The following is a 20,340-nucleotide window of genomic DNA, read 5'->3' on the forward strand; positions in this document are numbered from 1 at the left end:
GCTGGAGACAAAATTGAAAGAAAAGTACAAGTGGTGCATGCCAATTTCTTGGAAAAGCACTCATAAGCTGGTCATGCAGAAAACAAAACACGATAGCATTATCTACCACTGAAGCTGAATACGTGTCAGCTGCAAGCTGTTGCTCTCAAGTTCTATGGATTAAAAATCAGCTTGAGGATTTCTCAATAAGGTACGAAAATGTACCTATTTATTGTGATAATACTAGTGCAATTAATTTGTCAAAAAATCTCATTCAACATTCAAGATCCAAGCATATTGAGATAAAACATCATTTTATTAGGGATCATGTTAATAAAAAAGAAATTGAATTAATTTTCGTTGACACTGAAAATCAACTAGCTGATATCTTCACTAAACCTTTAGTAGAAGATCGTTTTAATGAGTTAAAAGATAAATTAAAAATAATTCAAAATCCCATTAAAAGCTAGTAATCCAGAAATATCTAAGGTGAATTAAAAAAAAATTATCCTTTAATAAGATGACAACCCATTAATAATTTCCTTTCTTATTTAAAACTTTTCATCTAACCTACTTTACTAAGTGTGATCACTACTATCTGAAAAGGGGTATCTTTTCAAGATAGCACATCTAATCACCTTTCTTAACCTTCCTCGGTTACTTAAACCAACCTCCCTCATTACTTCATCTTCATAACCTCTTCCTCTTCCCATCCTAACCGAGTTCATCATCATTATCATCTTAATCTTTCTTCTTCCTTCATCTTCTTCACATCGCAACAATGAGAACCAAACAAACAGCCAGACGAGCTCCACCATTTAACCAAAACCAATCACCACCACGATTCCGCAACCCATCACCACCACCATCTTCATCGTTACCCTTGAACTTAAAACCCTTAAGAACCTTGTTTCCTCCTTACTATGATCAGCCACCACCAAATCTAGTTCAAACACCACTAAATCAAAATCAAACTCCACCACATCTCAAGCCAAAATCAAAGAAAAAACCTTCTTTTTCTGCTCCTCCTCGCCGTTCCCAAAGGTTGAGAGAAAACTTTGCAAACCAAAAAACACAAAGCAATGCTGAGAAAGTCTACATTAACTGTGATTCCACAGAAGAGGACGAAACTGATGAGGAAGAAACTGTCATCCCTCCATCTTCAAAATCGTATTCAAACTCTTCCTCTGATTCCTCAAGTGAGGAAACCAAGTCAAACTCTTCCATTCCCATTCAACCACAATCTGAGAAAGGAAAAGAGAAAGTCTGTGAAACTACTTCAAACAAGTCAAAGAACAGAACACAAAAAGAAAAATCTGTTAATGCCTTGTCTAAAGATGAAACTCCAATGTTTCCATCAGAAGCTGAAGAATCAATTTTTCAAGAAAAATGGAGAACAAAACCTATTGCACCAGGAAGGTTCTTCAATTTTGAAGCACTCAAGTCACACCCTCTCGAGATTAAGGCCTACACTGACTTCCAAGGTTGGTCTTCTTTTCTTTCTCTTAGAGAAACCTATTACACTAAGTTGATCCAAGCCTGCCTTTTACTTTAAGGCTAAGTGTGATCGTGAAAATAGCACCATTAGAACCAATGTTAAGGGAGTAGAGTTTGAACTAAACCCTGACATTATTGCTGATATTCTTAAAATTCCAAATGATGGTTTTAGGTCTTATGGTAAAAACTGGTATAGCTTAGCTAGAACCACTTTTGAAGAAGTTAGAGTTCCCATTTTCACTCTAGGATCACCTACAGACTCTCGCAAAACTTCTGACCTAAATTTTTTACCTAAAATCTTTCACATCATAACTCAAGGGAGTGTCTTGCCAAGACAAGGCAAATATGCTGAACTAGATGATAATGAACTCATGGTTATTCATAATCTTTTTGAAAGAAAAAAGCTAAACCTTCCATTCCTAATGATCAATTTTATGATGGATATAGCTAGTAAGAATAACAAGAAGTTCTGTGTCTCTTATGGCATGGCTTTAACTAAAATCTTTGATCATTTCAAAATACCTGTTGAGGGGGAAATTGCTGATACTGAACACAAGAAATTTTCCTTAAAAAACCTCAAACATTTCAAAAATGAACCTATCTCCCAAGCTCCTGTAAAAGTTTACACTAGAGCCAAGAGAAAGAGAAATGAGCAGTATGATGACACTGCACAATCTCAACAAATCCCTGAACCTTTTGTTGAAAATGAAGTTGTTCCAAATCCATCTTTTGCGCCACACTCTGTTGAAACAGAAATCCCTCAAAATGAGGCTTTTATTTCTTCATCCTCATCTCAAATGTTAGGTCCTAGAGCTGAGATAAACTTGAACATCCCTCTGGCCTATCCACAAAATGAAATACCAACTGAAGCTGCACCTCAACTGAGCCATAACTTGCTCCAAATCTTGTAGAAACTCAACTTGTGAACCAACCTGACTCTGACTCTGTGCTAGAACATCTTACAACCTCATCCACTAGTGCTCCACTTTTTTCTTCTCCACCAAGCTTCAATATTCCACCTATGTTTAATGAAAGCCTTACCAATCGCATTTTCAACTTCTCACCTCCTCCAAATCTGTTTTCACAACCTTTTTTCACTCAACATATATCCATTAATCAACCCACTTTGAATTTACCCAACATTTCAAATTTCAATGCTGGACCATCAAATGCTGCACCTAGGTCTCTACCAAAAATGCCAAGATCCAAAGTTGAAAGAACCACCTCCAAAACTAGGAGTAATGTGAAAAAATTATTCCAAGCTATGCAACTCCTTGACTCTCATCTGACTTATAACACCCTTGAACACTCCATCATGAGAGATTGGATTTCTAATGTTTTCTGTGAAAGATTCAACCTTCCAAAACCTCCACTCAATCCATATACAATCCATGTTCATGTCATGCCTCAACCTTCAACATCATCATCATCAGATGAATCATCACCATCAAGGTCTGCTCCTTAGATCACTTTTTGATGTGACAAAGGGGGAGAAAAAGAACAAGAAGGAACAAGCTGCAGATGCTGGCACAACAAAAAGAGCGCACCTCTTTTCATCATTATCTTTGTTCTATTTTATCTTATTTTTCATTTTGAACTGTGATGTTAAAAACTATGTTTTATGATGCATTTTCATTTGTATTTTGAACTAGTGCGCCAGTATGTTATGCTATGATAGCATGCATCTCCAAGTTTATTTTGAATCCATATATGAAAAACTCTTGCTGCTATGAAATGAATGATTTATATGTTATGATATTAAGCAGGTTTGTATGTCAGTAATATTTGATCACAAAGAACAAAGCTATGCTTTTTGAAATATGCAGTTGAGAAATACCTCAACAGTTTTTATCATGATCTTTTTTTTCTGTCAAACTTATGTATGGCAGTTGCAGGATTCATGTTGAAATATTTCACATGGTAATATGTGATAAAACTGATATGCATATGTCTTGATTCTCTAAAAACATGCTAAGTTTGATAAAACTATTATGTTGAGAATCCATCATCACTTTCTGCAATGAAGGCAGATAAAAAATATTCAAACAAAAGGACAAGTAATGCTCTAATCAAAACATACAAATTGTTTTGGAAATATCCTTAAAAAATCTGATATGAAACATATTTTCAAATTTTGAGCAAAACCATCATAACCATAAACATTCACTTTGGTAAAAGAATGATTTGTTCAAACTATCATATTATTTTTAATCAAAGTTTAAACTCAATTTGCTATTGAAAATAGAATGCTTAAATTGAGGGGGAGTTATTGACAAATCAAATGCAAAAGATTATCAAAATCTTTTTATCAAAAACTCAAATCAAAATTAAGTTAAATGTTTGTCATCATCAAAAAGGGGGAGATTGTTGAGGACAAAATCCTTATTTGATGTTTCAAAGATAACAAACATGTTAATTAATTTTAATTATGATTATCTTGTTATCTACTAATGTGTTTTGTGAGAAATGTTTCAACGATAATGATATCATCTGTTAACGGTAACGTTATGGATGAGGAACTAATGGACAAGCAAAACATTACAAGCATGAGTAGAAACAAAGGTCTTGACTTAAATGATGAAGTGCTTCACAAAGATATTATTCCTTTGCCTCATCAAAAGTGGTAACATTTTAAGGAAACACTTATGTAAGGAATATGCCAAACATGGCATAAATTGAATCATGGGCCATAAAGCCTTTTTGGACTAAAGTAAATAAAGGCCCCATTGAACAAACAAAAGAAGCTTCCATCAATGATTGAAGAAGATTTGAAATTCAAATAAAAGCCACATCACACAATGATGCCTTGGACGAAAATTGGCCAACAAGGTGAAGTCACACCATAAGACAAGTTGTAGCTAGTCTCATTCTCATCAAGGGAACATAGAGGGGACAAGAATCCAACAAGAGTTATCCCTTTGTGAACAAAGGACAATGAGTCACCAAAACAAGTACAATAATTACTTGATATTTTTTCCCACTTGCATACAAGTTGTCCAACCCTAAATTAGGAAAGATTCCTTCTTATGGACATATATGGGCCACGTAAATGCAATGGTTGCCTTAGATTAAAAGTGAAGTGCAAATTTCCATAACGGTAATGTTACTGAAGCAACGATAACGCACTATTCAGAGCAAATTGACAGCACAACATTGTGACATGTCAAGTTGGATTTGAAATTCAAATCCCTCTCTCATATCCAAATGTCATATTTGCCTATAAATACAATGGAGCTACATGAAGGAAAGATTAAGAGTTTGCAAAAAGAATCAATCATATACTTAGTTGAAGCAAAAATCAACAAGTCATAACCTCTTCAAAAGCAAAGCAAATCATCAAAGATATCATTCATAAATTTGTGAAAAACAAATAGATAAAACTTGCTATTATCAATCTCTCACTTGAGTTGATTTAACTCATATTCCCCACAAATATTGTAACCCTCTCAAGTCTTTCTTTCATGTTAGATTGAGTGTTTGTGAGAAAGTCTTTTCGAGTGAAGAAAAGCATTTTGAGTGAAAGTCTTTTCGTGTGAAGAAAAGCATTTGTGTAAAAGTCTTTTCGAGTGAAGAAAAACATATTGTATTGATCCAGTTGTGATCAAGTTTTTGATGCGAAGCAGAAGGTTCTGATCTTAGCATTTTTTAGTGGACAATCTCACAAGGACTGTGAGGACTGGACTAGCACAAGTTGGGTGAACCAGGATAACTTCTGTGTGTTTTTCTCTTGGACTCTAAAATCCTTAAAACATATTAAACTAACTAACTGAGTAATACCAGAGTGCTCTGGGCCTTAAACATTTATTCATTCAGCAACTAACTCAGTATTTATATTGTTCAGTTATATTGTTGCTAACTATATTTCTTTTTATATTGTTAATTGTTAACTAACCAATTAAAAGAAATATTGTCTTGAGTTATTTTAAACTAACTTAAACGATTTTAAAAAGGGTCACAATTCAAACCCCCCCTTTCTTGTGACATTTATTGTTACCTCAAGAACAACTAAACAACACAAAAAGTTTTGTTTAGGGAGTTCTCGGATTTCTCGTCCTCGCTTTTTCGTTACGTCTCTCCCAATTCCCAAAAATAGAATTGAGCAATTTATTTCAAAATAATTTGAAAAAGAATACAATCAAAGGTTTAGAGATCCAATTACAAAGATGGAAAAACCACTTCTTCAATCCTTGATCAAAGTTATCACCAATCCCTTTGATTCTTGATCTTGCACGAAGATAATACCCAAGCAATGCAAAATACGTTAAAATAGTCGATTTTTCACAAAATACAAGTAAAAAACCACCATTTTTGGGAGGAAGAGGGTGCTAGCCATCACTTATTACCCTTAACCATCATACCAGACTAGTAAAAATAAAAAAGCTAAACAAATTTCGTCATGCTTCAATAAAAATGCGAAAAACATAAACAAAAAGATAGAACTTACAAGTTAGAGAAAATAGGAAACAAATGTGATGACAGTAATGGCAATAGAGTTCCAAACTTCAAGCAAACAACGATCCAAGAGCACAAAAACCTTCAAGGGAACTAAGAACTTAAAAGTCGTTTTCTTCAAAAACTTGAGAACTGAAAGGTTGAGAAGTTGAAGGGAAATAAGATGTTCAAAAATCCCTCCACTTTCCTATTTATAAAGGAATCGCCAACTAGCGCACCTGTACGAATTAAAACGACACCTTTCCCATATGAAGCGTCGCTTCAATCCAAAGGCTCTAGTCGAAAAGATGCAACGATCTAGATCTAATCACCGAGAAAAGGAAAGGGCGCGTTGATCCAACGATTCACAAACTCCTCGGGATCAGAAGCTAATAGGAGTATGCACTCAAGTGCGTCAGAATAACATCTACACGTGGCAGCAGGAGACGAAATGACTTGTCCCCTCAAGTCATGTCCTTCTGATCGCACAAATCTAGCCGAATCCGAGAACCATTATTTTAGAATATCTTCAACGAAAAAGAAAATTGTAATCCTCAACGAGATTGACGGATCCATAATAAATTATTGAAAGTTCCATCTTCAACAAACCTTCGTTTATGCCCGTCATCGAATACGCTCCTTGTAAACAATCAAATCTATTATACTCGTCGAAGATACACTTCAGCAAACTTTGCTTCTACGTGCAACGCAAACATGTGCGGCGGTTATGCTCGCATAATCTCCACGACTCAAAGCATCAATGCTCGATACGATAAAGACAACCTCAGCGCGTCACTCGAATATGAACGTTTGCTAGCTCGACATCTGCAATCGCAACAAACATCAAGTCATTATGCTCCTGCTCAAGCATAGATGTTGGAACAAGTTTGGTTCTGCAACAACATCCTTGGAGTTTTGATGATAACATAAGAAAACAATTTTGTGCACTAACCGTTTTATTAAGTGTGCAGAAAATAAGTAAAGAAAGGATGATTCTAAGATGATAAAAGAAGCGATTTTGGACTCTCAAGTTCAATGGACTCTGAACGTCAAGACTCTAACTCTGGACTAGGTGAAGCAAAGGCTCTGGACATGATATGTTTTGGACTATGTATCACTAGAACTAGAAAACAGAATCTGAGCAGCAAGTCAACATATACGCTACAAGAATCTAAATCTTAGATAATGAAGGAATTAACTAAGGAAACATGATAAAGCTTCAACTTAATTACAAATAAGAAGTCAACGATTCAGAAAGAGAAAGGAAAATCTACAACAATTTGTACAAGAGCATCAAATAAGAAAGTATTTCATTATGGAAATCAAACTTGGTGAAACCAATAAGGAATATACTACAACGGTAAACTTGAAAACTTGTTATGGTGCAATTAAATCAGTGAAGAAGCTCTCAAATCAAATTCCAACGGCACAATCCTTCATCAACATACTCGCACAAAAATATACATACATACATACATAATCATTCTTCAATTCATTTGTAAATCCTTGTAAAAAAAACACTTAGTGTTGTAAATTATCTATGTGTATGAGCTTAGGGATGACAAAAAAACCCAAACCCGAGAGACCCACCCGAACCCGAACCCAAGTCAACGGGCGAAACCCGATTTGACTGGATTTGGGTTTGGGTTCGGGTGACACCCGATAATATGGGTGTGGGTTTGGTATCAGTCAAACCCACACCCGAAACCCATACACCCACCCGAAATATTTTATAATTATCTAATTACCCCCATAGTCTCCCTCAATATCCTTGAAAGACCTTAAATTTTAGTTGTAATTTAATTTCTTGAAAGTCTATGTTGTAATTTCTTGAAAGTCTATGTTTGAATTTTCTTGGAAGACCTTAATTTTAGTTGTAATTTAATTCAAAAAGTCTATGTTGGAATTTAATTTCTTAAATTTGCAAATTATTTTTAAATGTGCTGCGGGTTTGGGTTTGGGTGAAAAAACCTGAACCCAATGGGTGTGGGCGTGGGTGTTATTTTGCCACCCGAACAACCTTTGGGTTTGGGTGATGATTTCGGGTGTGGGTTTGGTAATTGTCAAACCCGCACCCGTGGGCGCCCGTTGCCATCCCTATATGAGCTTAAGGTATCTTTGTGTAATCTGCTTATCAAGAAGCAATTCTGTAAACAGAGGGAATTGTAAATGAACAATGGTTGATATCCTTGAGGGACTAAGGTTAGTCAGCTTCCTCGAGAAGTCATTGACTGTGGTCAGTGAGGTTGTAATCTTTCTAGATTAGTGGAGTGGACTGGAGTAGCCTCATTAACGGTGAACCAGTATAAAAATACCTTGCCATCTTTATTTGTTGTTGTCATTAGTTTTGCTCATCGTGTCTTTGAATTTGGGAAAAAGTTCAAATCCTTAGAAATCCAATTCAACCCCCTTTTTTTGTTTCCTGAACCTTCAATAACAACTTGGGGGGCTCCTGTCCTGGACTGGGCTTGAGGCCCAATAGCTGAGGGGATCCTCCTCCTTAATCGTCGAGCACGACCCAATTACAGAGCAGCCTAAGATCACACTAGCCAGGTCAACAGATAACATACCCATCGTATCATAACACCCGACATCAGAATGATGGGCATTTACTGCCCATCAAGGCTCCTCGGTCGTTTTTCAACAGCCATTTATGGCATTAACACGCGCCCATCAATGGTCTTAGCCATTTAAGGCCTAAATGCAGTTTTACCTCCTGTTTTGAATAAATCGGAATTTTACCCCCCATATTTTAAAATCCGGAATTATATCCCCTATTTTAAAATCCTGAATTTTTCGCCCCCTATTTTATAATTTTTTGGATTTTGGCCCCTTCCAAAATTATGCACAAACTCTACTTCCGAGCCTCAACTTTAAAGATTCACACGTAACTCAATTTGGATTAATAATTCACAAAACTGATAAAAAAAAATGACCGTAATCGAGTTAGCTTTTTACAGAATCAAACCCCACTAAATTTGGAGTTATAGAGAGAGATTAATTCTGTTTTAGTTAAGATCTGTCCAATTACTAATTTTGCAGAAATATGCTTCTGATCTTCAAATCCAACATCGTCTACCGAACGCATCGTAACTCCAAATTCGATGAAATTTAAATGTCACCAAGGGTAATTTCGTTAGCTTTCTAGACATGTAAATACTACTCAAAAATGAGTTACAGGGTGAGAGACATGACAAAAATATTAGTAGTAGTTCTATACGATAATTAATTTGGATATACCTTAACTAAAACGTTAATTAATCTCTCTCTGTAACTCCAAATTTTGTGGAGTTTGATTCTGTGGAAATCTAACTCGATTACGGTCATTTCGGTACTAGTTTGGTGAATTATTGATCCAAATTGAGTTATGTTCGAAGCTTTGAAGTTGAGGCTCGGAAGCCGATTTTGTCTAGAATTTTTTTTTTGGGGGGGGGGGAATCCAAAATATTAACATATAAGATCTTGTTCAATTTGTTTTGTTGAGTATTTTCAAAATATTAAATTTTTATAATTTTTACGAATAGACAATTAAATATATTAGTAATCAAAATTGTGCATTGGCATTTGGCGTACGCGTAGTGGTCAAACAAGGTCTTATAATTATGAACAGAGGTAGTATAAACAAAAGTTACCAAAATCAACTTCATTTAATGTTATTCTTCCAAATGTACCCTTATTAATTGTTCTACGTTTTAACATGATTGTAGAGTTCCGATGCATATTTAATATATTGTAAGATCATTTTAGGAATTTCAAAAAAAATACCACATAAAATCAAGATAAAAAGAGTACTCCTTAATAAGTGTGAAAAAAAATTTGCTTACAAAAAAGGCCGGAGTAGTACATAAGGATAAAAATAGGGATGGCAATTTGACCCATACCCAGAGGGTACCCGCAAAAATTACCCACAACGGATAGGGTAATAACCCACATTTTGGGTACGGGCACGGGTATGGGTAATGACCCGCAAAAATGAACGGGTATGGGTGCGGGTACGGGTACCTTAATACCCACCCCGCCCCATATCCGCATAATATATATATATATATATATATATATATATATATATATATGGGATATGCTACAAGACACCCACTAAGGTGTTTTTTAGCAATGAACACCTTTTTGTTTGGACCAAAAAGCCATTCTTTTCTTTATAGAAGCTATTAAATATATAGGTTTAATTGTAATTTACAAATTATGTTTTTAATTATTAATAATTTTTTATTCCTCTCTCTTGTCGGTTCCATTTCCATCTCTGCAACTAATTTCTTCTTCCTATCCTCCTCACCAATGATCTCATTCTTTGAATCAAATGGAAACAAATTATACAATCTCATGTTTTGGAATTAAAAAACAACAACCCATTTTTCTTATATAAAACAAAATAAAAATAAACAAATGAAAAGAGGATAGAATTTTGTAGTTCTTAAAGCCAGTAGCTTGCTGCAACTCCCCTTGTTTTGCGTCGTCACAAGCCATCTCATCACTAGCCAATTTTGGGTAGTTCTTCGGGTATATAGAGACGTAACCACCGGTTGGCGGCGACAAACAAAATTGGGCATAAAATTGGAAATTGTAGAACTTCGATTCGACACATACTAGAACAAGTTCGGGATCAACTAGAGTGGATATGCTGCTTTTCGAGCTGCACCGACGAAGTGAGCTTTCATCACTTTGGTAATGGCGTAAAGTACAATAGAGGAGAGCAAAAACAAAAATAATATTGAAAAATTAATTAAATTTTGAATTACTTAACTACCCTTAACCATGACTTGTTTTTTAAAAAGAGAAAGTGGCAGTTTTGGTCAAAATAAAAAGGTGTTCATTGCTAAAATACACCTTCACCAATAGTAGAGGGTGTCTTGTAGCATATCCCATATATATATATATATATATATATATATATATATATATATATATATATATATATATATAAATCAATTTAAAACAATACAACTCTACTAAACTATTACATATTTTTAATAAAAATGTTTATTTATAACGTAATATAAAAATAATGTGAATATTTAACATAAATATGAACTTTAACATAAGGTGAGTAATAATTTTGTTTATAATTTTCATTAGTCAATATTAAAATCTTTGAATTTTTTTTAATTCTATTAAAATTATATGATATTTTATAATTGATCAATTTATTTTTAGTAAAAACGTGGGTACCAGGTACGGGTATGGGTACCTAGGTACCTATATGGTATGGGGACGAGGACAAAAGTTGTTACCAGAGCTGTCAAAAAGGGTCGGGCTATCGGGCCTGCCCATTAGCCCTATCCTTTTACACGAGTCGGACTTTATAAAAAGGGGGCCGGGCCTTATCGGGTCAGGCTTTTTCATGGGCCAGCCCACAGGCTTTTGGGCCGGCCCCTTAAAGAATTAAAAAAATTATTTAAAAAATTTTCACAATCTTTTTATCGTTATATTTTGGTCCTATTTTTATGCATAAATTCATATATAATTTTTTTTATTATTTTTGTTGTTTTATTGTTATTATCTGTGTTTTGTTCCTATCTATAATCTGTTTTATTCTTATTTTTAAGCATATCATCTTTTTTATATTTTTTTTAATTTTTTTTTTGTGCAATTATAACGAAGGATATAAAACTTGGAATATGGTTATTTTAAGCCTATCATCTTTTTAGTGTATTTATTAAATTCTTTCTATATTTTTGTGTTTTTTTTACTTAAATTACAATGGATGAATGAAAGATATAAAACTTGGAATTTTTTTTGGGTAGTAATAATAATAATAATATGATGAAAAACTTATTGGATTAGAATGAGATTATTTGTTAGAGATTTGTTTGTTTGTTTGATGAGGATAAAGAGGAAGATATTGTTGTTTGAGAGATTATGTGAGAAAATATAGGAATACGAATTACTTCTTGAAGATTTAGTTGAGAAATATAACATAAATTTAGTAGAATATGTTTTTTTTTTTAAAAAAATACTATGAAAATTAGTGGGCCGGCCCATCGGACTATGTAGGCTTTTGCTTATCGGGTCGGTCTAAGCGGGCCGGACCATGAAGTTAACGGGTCTGACTGGGCCGACCCCTTTATTTGACCGGGTCAGGCCAGACCGGACCGGCCCCTTTGACAGCGAGTATAGGGATGAATACGAATATTTTTTCAATCCGCAGGGATGGGTACTATAGTACCCTACGTCCCTACCCATTGTCATCCCTAGATTGAAAAAGAAAAAAAATGATGATACAATGATAGAAAAAAATAAATAAATAAGCGAGGATAGAAAGTTCTTGAACAAAAAAAAAAAAAAACAAGAAAGTTGCTTACTTAAACCCTTGCTGTGTTTGCCCGGTGACACGCTCATCGGTAACCGATTTATCTCCATTTCCCTGCTCATATATTGATTCCCACAAAATTTGACCACGCCCTTTCTGTGGCGTTCAAGTTTTCATCTGTTCCCTACCCTTTTTGTTCAATTTTCTGCAATTACACGTACGTCTATATATTTCATGTTTCTGTTGTTTCAATTTTGGGCATACAATTTTTTATTTTTATTATTGTTATTAGTATGTATATAATCTAGTGAAAGATATACTACTATTTTGTGAACAGCTGTTTGTTTGTTTATTAAAAAAACTAGATCCTTCCTTCCTTCCTTTTCTGTTATTGCAGCTCTGTCCTTGAATTAAATTGGAATTTTGGAGAACTTGAGGATTTTGACTTCTTCTGAGGTGTTACAAACAAGCTCAAAATGAATTTGAAGGTTAATCGTATAAATTGGGTGGGGAATATTTACCAGAAGTTTGAAGCAGTGTGCCAAGAAGTGGACGGTATTGTAGGCCAGGTGCTGTTTCATTATTGCTTTGCTATTTGTCTTTTTATTTTTTATTTTCTTCATTTACGTAGTTATTGTATGAAACTTGTTACTATTTTCTCTCATTTGTTTTGAGTCAGGATGCTGTTAAATATCTCGATAACCGGGTCCAGAATGTTGGAGATAGTATGAAAAAGTTATATTCTGAAGTTGTACATGAGCTACTACCTTTTCCTACCTTGTCCAGTCCTACAAAATATGAAGCTCGTTCATTTCCTTTGAAAAATAATGTTGGGTCCACAGCTGGTTGTGTTGAAGATAAAAATAAAGATAGAAGTAAAAACGTGGGTGAGGAACAACCTGTCAATAATTTTATCGATTCATCGCAGGATTCTATTGCAATGGATCTTGCTAATGATCAACAAGAATATAATCCTGAAAAACATGAGCTTGTAAATCAAGCTAGTAGCACAACTTGTTCAGATTCTGCTGAGGTGGATGATTCTTTCAAAACTCGAGAAATTTTAGCGGAACTTACAATCATTGAAGAGACTGCCCTAAAGTCTGCATCCGAGCTAGTGAATTTGATATCTGATAGAGAGAAAGAACCCTTTGAATTCTCGATACATAATCAATCCTGTTCTGGTTCTTCTGATACTGCATGTGGAGGAGTTTCAGTGAGAACGGAAGAACTATGTTTGATTGTTGAAGAAAATAATATGAATTCATCTGCTGAAGTGTTAAATTTCAAGACAGAAAAATCATCTGATGCTGTTAAGGGTGATAACGGTATACTAGCTGGAGTTTCATCTGCATCATGCAAAAGGCCAAATATCACAGAGACGGTATCTTCATACTTCAACAGTTCCTTAGTTTCTGATAGTCCATATTCAGAGTCCGTAGGAAGCTACCCCTTTGAAATTGAATCTTACAAAAGAAATTCAGGGGAGGTTGTTTTGTCTATTTCAGATAGTTCCATGGCACATGTATGCTGTGAACCCCCCCAAATAGCTAGCCAGGTCAAGGAATCCCGTGATGTAATCGTTTCTTCTTGTCGATGTCAATCAGCAGAATCAAATGGTTGGTTTTCTCAATCCCATGATGCAATTTGAAATCTTTTCAGGGTTATGCTTACTTGAAGTTGTATTGTTACTACTGTTGTTCTTTCAACATTTTCTTTTCCTTTGTATTTATTTTTTGGCAAAATTACGCTACAAGTCCTTTATCTTATTTTTTTGTAACACTTTGGTCCTTTATCTTTTTTTTGTAACATTTTGGTCCTTTATCTTTTATTTGTAACACTTTAGTCCTTTATTTTTTTATTTGTAACACTTTAGTCCCTTTTTTTTGTAACAGTTTGGTCCTTTATCTTTTTTTATTTGTAACACTTTGATCCTTTATTTTTTATAAATAAATAAGATAAGGACCAAAGTGTTACAAAAAAAAAGATAAAGGACCAAATTGTTACAAAAATAAGATAAAGGACCAAAATGTTATAAAAAAATAAGATAAAGGACTTGTAGTGTAATTTTGCCTTATTTTTTTATATATTACTTTGGTGATTTTTCTATCTCAATCATACCCATGTTCATATATACTTTGCTACTTTCATTCTAGTTTTCGAAAAATATTTTATTATATGGATAAAATTCAAATAAATGGAGGACATGAGAAACCGGAAATTTCTTTGAAATCCTATAATTAATGATCTTCATGTGATGTTCGAGTGTATTGTCACTTGTCTGATATTGTTTTTGCTTGAGCTGTTGTTCAGATGAATCATGTTCTATTGAGTTAAGGTTGGAAGACGTTCAATTGAATAATGATACAAAGCTTGAAGAAAGCTGTGTATTTGTGAAAGATAGTGAACTCTATGCAGTCTCGTACAGGATCCAACAGCTTAGATCGTATCAGGTACTCCTTAGTCTTTTCTAATAAATATTTCAATGAATTAACTTATTAGTTAAGTAGTTTCTATATATTAGGTATTTCTTGTGTATTTTTCTCAGTAAAAATTTGATATCTGCCTATTAACAACTAAAAAAGCTATAGTTACTTTTAGTTATAGGAGAAAACTTAGTTTCTTTGTCATGGCTTCCTCATTTCCTTTATTTTTATACAAAAAAAAAAAGGTGTAGGAAAAAATGAAAATGAAGTTTATTTTATGAAAAAGTTCTGCATTCTGCTATTAAGAATGGTGATGCTAACAAGTGCCCTAAGGGCATTGATTAAGAAATACTTGAAAGGAAATTGTCTTGGAAATACGCAGTACGCATTTTCCTTAAGAAAATGAAGAAATCTTGTGCACTTCATTACCTTTCATTTTTCATCTGGTAGAAAAGAATCCAGGATGCATTTGCTTCAAAGAAAAGGTTAGCAAAGGAGTATGAACAACTAGCAATATGGTATGGAGATGCTGATATGGAGCCAAGTCAAGATGTATCAGGAACTCGCTTGCCATTTAGTTCCAGAACATATACAAACTCGAAGGATTTGGAAGTGCAGCAAGCCTCTGAAACTGAGTGGGAGCTGCTGTAAATAAGAATTAGGTGCCATGTAATGTAAATAAGGAAATAGAGCTAGGGGGCTCATTTATTTGAAATTATACATGTCAAATGTGGCGGTGCTTACTTAAAAATGAAAATCATATTGTTTAAGTTTCCATGAAAATACAGGGTAAAATAATAAACTGTTCATTGTCAGAATAATAATCAGGTTCTTAGAAATGTTTCCCCTTAAATTTGTTTCTCAATGTTTTCCTTTGTTTACGATATTGTCTCTCTACATTTATAGTTAGTTAATCTGTTTTCTGTTATACAATCTAAAAGATGTTGTAAAACAAAACAAAATTGGTGAACTGATGAAAATTACAAATGTGTTCCCCATCTGAGGTAATGGTTATTAGCCATGATGTTAAGAAAAGTTTTGATGGTTCAACAGATAAGCATATAAGATTTCATTCCATGTATCAGGGACTCCAGGCAAACACCAATGAATGCAATCAGCAAAAGATTTTGGATTAGCTCTCTGTTCTTTTGTCAAGAGCTTTCCCTTTCGCTCGCCGTAAATTGATGTGTGAGCATCTTTTCTGTACTCTGATAACTGTGTAATGTTCAACAGCGTGACATCTATTTTCAGTTCTTGTAGTGAATCATGTAATATCTTCATAATCTCAAGATTTGAGCCGGTACCCCAATATGAACCTTCTTGGATTGGATATGATTCATTGAAGCAGTTTTCATCGCTTCCTGGCTTCCATTCCCAGCTCCTGGAGAATAATATAATTTTTTTTGGGAGTGTGGTCCAAAAACAACAATTAAAAGGAAAACTGAACTTTTGAATTGATTGGCTATATTTTCTTCAATAATTGTAATTTTTAACATCATTCTTTTTTGTTGATGAGAGATGTTAATAAATCTAGTATATTCTTCGTTATCCTTTCACATCATTCAATTTCAAACCGTCTATGTAGAAAAACATTGGAGGATCTGAAAATTATGGGAAGGAAGTTGGGAACAATAGAGTTTTGTTCATCCTCAAGATCTGAAAATCACAGTGAAGGAAAGCTAGGTTGTGGGCACTGTGTAGCCACTATAGTGAATGCAATATGAGGTTTAAAATTTCTTGTGGCCGCTGAGAGTATTAAAATTTTATCCCAAACATATCAATTCATATATTTTAGGAGGGAGAAAACTTACCACAAATGTGTTGGAGACATACTCATGAAAAACACATTTTGAGTGAGCGGTTGGATATTTGATTCTAACCAATTTGCCCATGTTTTCAACGCCAACCTGTATGCTGTTGTCACATTATATTCTCGAACTTTGTCCGGTGATCCATATCTGGAACAAAACATGTTTTAAACCAATTCAATAACTTGTGTGATTATTTTTTCGTTAACACTTTGTTCTCAAGGGAAATAGGTCCCGATAATCCAGAATTCGGCGATAAGTAAAGTTCCTACCAGGAATGGAATTTGGGATCTCATGAACAAGTTCATTAACCATTTAAGCCCAATTTCTTGGTTATTTGTGTGATTTTTTTTAATAATGATTGAAAAACAATCTAATTTAATTTTAAGATAAGACTTTTGTGGTGAAATTTCACATTAATGTTCATTCAACTAGATATGCAGGGTCTAAGATATAATACTCACGTAGCATTGATGAAAGGGTTGTGCATCCACCAAACATAACTTTCGAACACCAAAATGTCCACTCCTTGCCAATGTTTTCCATGCTTAGCTATTGAGTCAAGCATCACCATTCGTTTATGTACTGTATGATTTGTTGCATGATCCGAAATTGATTCTACGATGAATGGAGCCCAATAATATTCAATCGATGCATTAAACTCCTGGCAAAAAACAAAGCTATAGAAAATTTCAGAAATTTGGAATTTCATGACAATGACAATTTCATCATTTAATTAAATTTCATAAGTATTGGCTTAGGACATAGTAGTGTTGCTCCTCTTTAAGGTCTCAAGTTCGATTATCTCTGGTGCCATTTTGGGTGCGTTAATTTAGCTTTTTTAAAATAAAAAAATTCATAAGCTAGCTATTTTTGTTTTTTGTTTCTTGTAGATAGACGAAATGACAAGTCATTAGAAACTCACACACACAAAGTGGATAAACCGGGGTTCAAACCCCCATCATGGCGTCTGATCCAGAAATTTCGGTATTTCTATCAATTGAGTTAGAATTTATGAACCATAAGCTAGCTATCTAGCTAGGTAAAATATGACAAAAATTGTTGTTATGATTTGTTTAGATCGACTTATTGAAACTTATATTGAGATATATATTTCTAAAAACTGTTTGGGAGAGTTTATGAAGTAACTTATGATGTCAACTTTTAATGAAAACAGTTTCTCGAAACAAGGCTAGTGCCCTAACCAAAAAAAGAAACAAGGCTAGTGTTTTGAAAAATACATATGAAAGGCACATTTTTATGTACCTCAACTCTAAATATCTTCATAGGTGGAATTCTTTGGAGGGATTTCTTTCCTTCAGGAATTACAGATTGTACCAAACAGATCATAGACTCAAATTGGCCTCTTTGCAATGAATCTCCAATAAACATCATTCTTTTGTCCCTCAACATGTGCAACAACTTCAAAGGATCAAACCTGTAGTCAAGAAGCATAAGGAGTCTTGTAATTCTCTCAAAGAACTTAATTACAAATTGCTTAAGTTCCTAAATTCAGAGACCCAATTATTAAAAGCTTTTTAGTTTAAGGGCCTAATTACGAAATTATAACAAATTCAAGGAATTAAATACAATTTGTTTTTTAGTTCATAGACTTATTTAAAAACCTCAGTTAGTAATTAAGCCAGTTCCTGTGAGCTTAGTTCAGTTGGTTGGGACAGCGCACTATATGTGCAGAAGTTGGGGTTCGAACTCAGAACACTCCACTTATTGACCTTTAAAGTGGAATTTCTAGCCACTAGTCTACTAGACCAAGGAGAAAAAAGAGTAATTAAGCCAAAGCTAAAATTTCAAAAGTTATTATTGGTTACCTTGGGAGATTGCATCCATGAGGCTGCCACCTCCAATTCTTGTAGAAAGAATCAGATCTCCCATTTTTCTTGCAAGTGGTCTGCTTGACCAAGTAAGCGCAACTCTCTTCTTCATAAAAAGGATAGGACACATTATCCCATACCCATCTCCCTTCAAATACATTGCAACCCTCCTCAATGCGTTCCTCCGGCAACACGATGACCGGTAATCTATTCCTTCCACCAGATGACATGCCATAAAGCCGAGAAAGGTGGCTTTGCTTGCTCTTCAAGTTATCTAGAACTAACCTTGCAACTGCTAAGATTAGAATTGAATACAATAAAATTGGGAATAGTGACCGGATCCGACGATCAATCAGAGACTTGGGAGACAACATTGACATGGGATGGTCGAATGAAAAATGAAACTGCTGAGATTCTAATTTTTGTTGCACATGTTTTCCAGTGCCTGAATTTCGTACATACTATATTATTACTTTGAGTTTAAAGTACGTTCCCTTTGCAACAAACGGTTGGTAAGACCAAAGATTAGGTGTTGTAAATATTAAGTTTGAAGGAACATAGGCAATTTATAGAATGTCGTGTTTTGAAAGTCAGTTTTGAAAGTCAATTTCGTATGTAATTACATTTCTTCTATTCTTTCTTTAAAATCAATTTTTTTTTAAGCAATTTTTTTTTTTTTTAAGATCTGCTCATATTCTTTATTCTCTATTATATGAGTTTAATTGATATGCACTGACAGTGTAAAATAGTTTTACACGATCGTCCAATAAATAATCATCATTTTGCCATGTCATGTCAAGAAAGTGAGGTGAAGTGGTAGAAAACGTGGTTGGTATTGGTTGACAGTATAAAATTTTTTACACCGTCGGTGCATATCAATTTTTTTTAAGCAATTTTTTTTTAAGATCTGCTCATATTCTTTATTCTCTATTATATGAGTTTAATTGATATGAACTGACAGTGTAAAATAGTTTTACACGATCGTCCAATAAATAACCATCATTTTGCCATGTCATGTCAAGAAAGTGGAGTGAAGTGGCGGAAAACGTGGTTGGTATTGGTTGACGGTGTAAAATTATTTTACACCATGCAAAATTAGAAATTTTTCGTTTACTCCCTGCGCGAATTTTTTTTTTTCTGTTTTCTCCCTACAATGCGAAGATTTTCTCATTTTGCCCCCGAGCTCAGTGTGGTGATGTCAGTGGTTGGTGTCAGCGGTATTTTAAAAGGGACTATTAAACAAATAGTTAAACTTAAACTCCAATAACCACAGAATGGCACAACATCACTGTTTTATAAATTGTGTTTCATTCATACAGACATGAAGTACATTAACAGCACACACATTTATTTAGTAGAAGATTACATTATTAATTTTGTATTGCCAAATTCATGGCAATTACATTTGCATATATTCCTTAATGGCCGCAGGTGCAGTTAGTGCAAGTGCAGTTAGAACCACACTTGCAATCATGCTCAACAGCTGGCATGACAACAGTCTCCACGAAGCTGCACGACAAAACAATAAACATTCTTATTATGAATTTTGTTGTTGTGATCTGCTAGTTTTGCATTGAGTCTAGGAGTTATTAGAAACATGGATTAACAAATACAATGAACACCAAAAGTATGTTTTTACCTCTCAGTCTCTACAATGGTCACACCGTAGTTGTTTCCCTTCCTGAAAATAGCATATACGAGATTATGAGGGAGGATATAGTTAATTCAAACGGTTCTATTATATTCAATACAAACTACAGGCCTCAGACCTGTATGGATTTGTTAATTTGAGCTTATCTGCTGACATAAATATTTGTGAGACTTTTTAGTGTTTTCAACTTATACCCATGAACTATCCATGATAACTTACGGAAACAAATTATAGCTTACATAAACACAATTTAACATTATTTTAATTTTTTTATTAAAATATCTTAGACATATGTCATAAGTGCTTATGCTATAAGCCTATACGTGATTAATTAAGCTGTTTTTCTAAAATCTATATACATATGAGTGAATTCTATTAGAATTCTCTGGAAATATACTCCAATATAATACAAATCATGTTGCAGTACAAGATGAAGGAGCACTTACTCGCA

At 34.1% G+C, this 20,340-nt stretch overlaps 2 protein-coding genes across 2 annotated transcripts; one reads left to right on the top strand and one right to left on the bottom strand.

Annotated features, from left to right (window-relative positions):
* Positions 1–12,065: 12,065 nt before the first annotated feature.
* On the top strand, positions 12,066–15,437 carry LOC123895289. The gene is made up of 5 exons (XM_045945544.1): positions 12,066–12,389; positions 12,570–12,741; positions 12,852–13,791; positions 14,486–14,625; positions 15,049–15,437. The coding sequence occupies exons 2-5, from the start codon at positions 12,649–12,651 to the stop codon at positions 15,247–15,249; spliced, it is 1,374 nt and encodes a 457-aa protein (XP_045801500.1). The 5' UTR covers positions 12,066–12,389; positions 12,570–12,648; the 3' UTR covers positions 15,250–15,437.
* An 82-nt stretch (positions 15,438–15,519) lies between these two features.
* On the bottom strand, positions 15,520–18,830 carry LOC123895290 (protein trichome birefringence-like 31). The gene is made up of 5 exons (XM_045945545.1): positions 18,236–18,830; positions 17,673–17,844; positions 16,871–17,070; positions 16,410–16,556; positions 15,520–15,979 (listed from the first exon to the last, which is right to left on the bottom strand). The coding sequence occupies exons 1-5, from the start codon at positions 18,616–18,618 to the stop codon at positions 15,625–15,627; spliced, it is 1,257 nt and encodes a 418-aa protein (XP_045801501.1). The 5' UTR covers positions 18,619–18,830; the 3' UTR covers positions 15,520–15,624.
* Between the last annotated feature and the right edge of the window lie 1,510 nt (positions 18,831–20,340).

This window comes from Trifolium pratense, linkage group LG7 (assembly GCF_020283565.1).
Source record: "Trifolium pratense cultivar HEN17-A07 linkage group LG7, ARS_RC_1.1, whole genome shotgun sequence".
Lineage (NCBI taxonomy): Eukaryota > Viridiplantae > Streptophyta > Magnoliopsida > Fabales > Fabaceae > Trifolium > Trifolium pratense.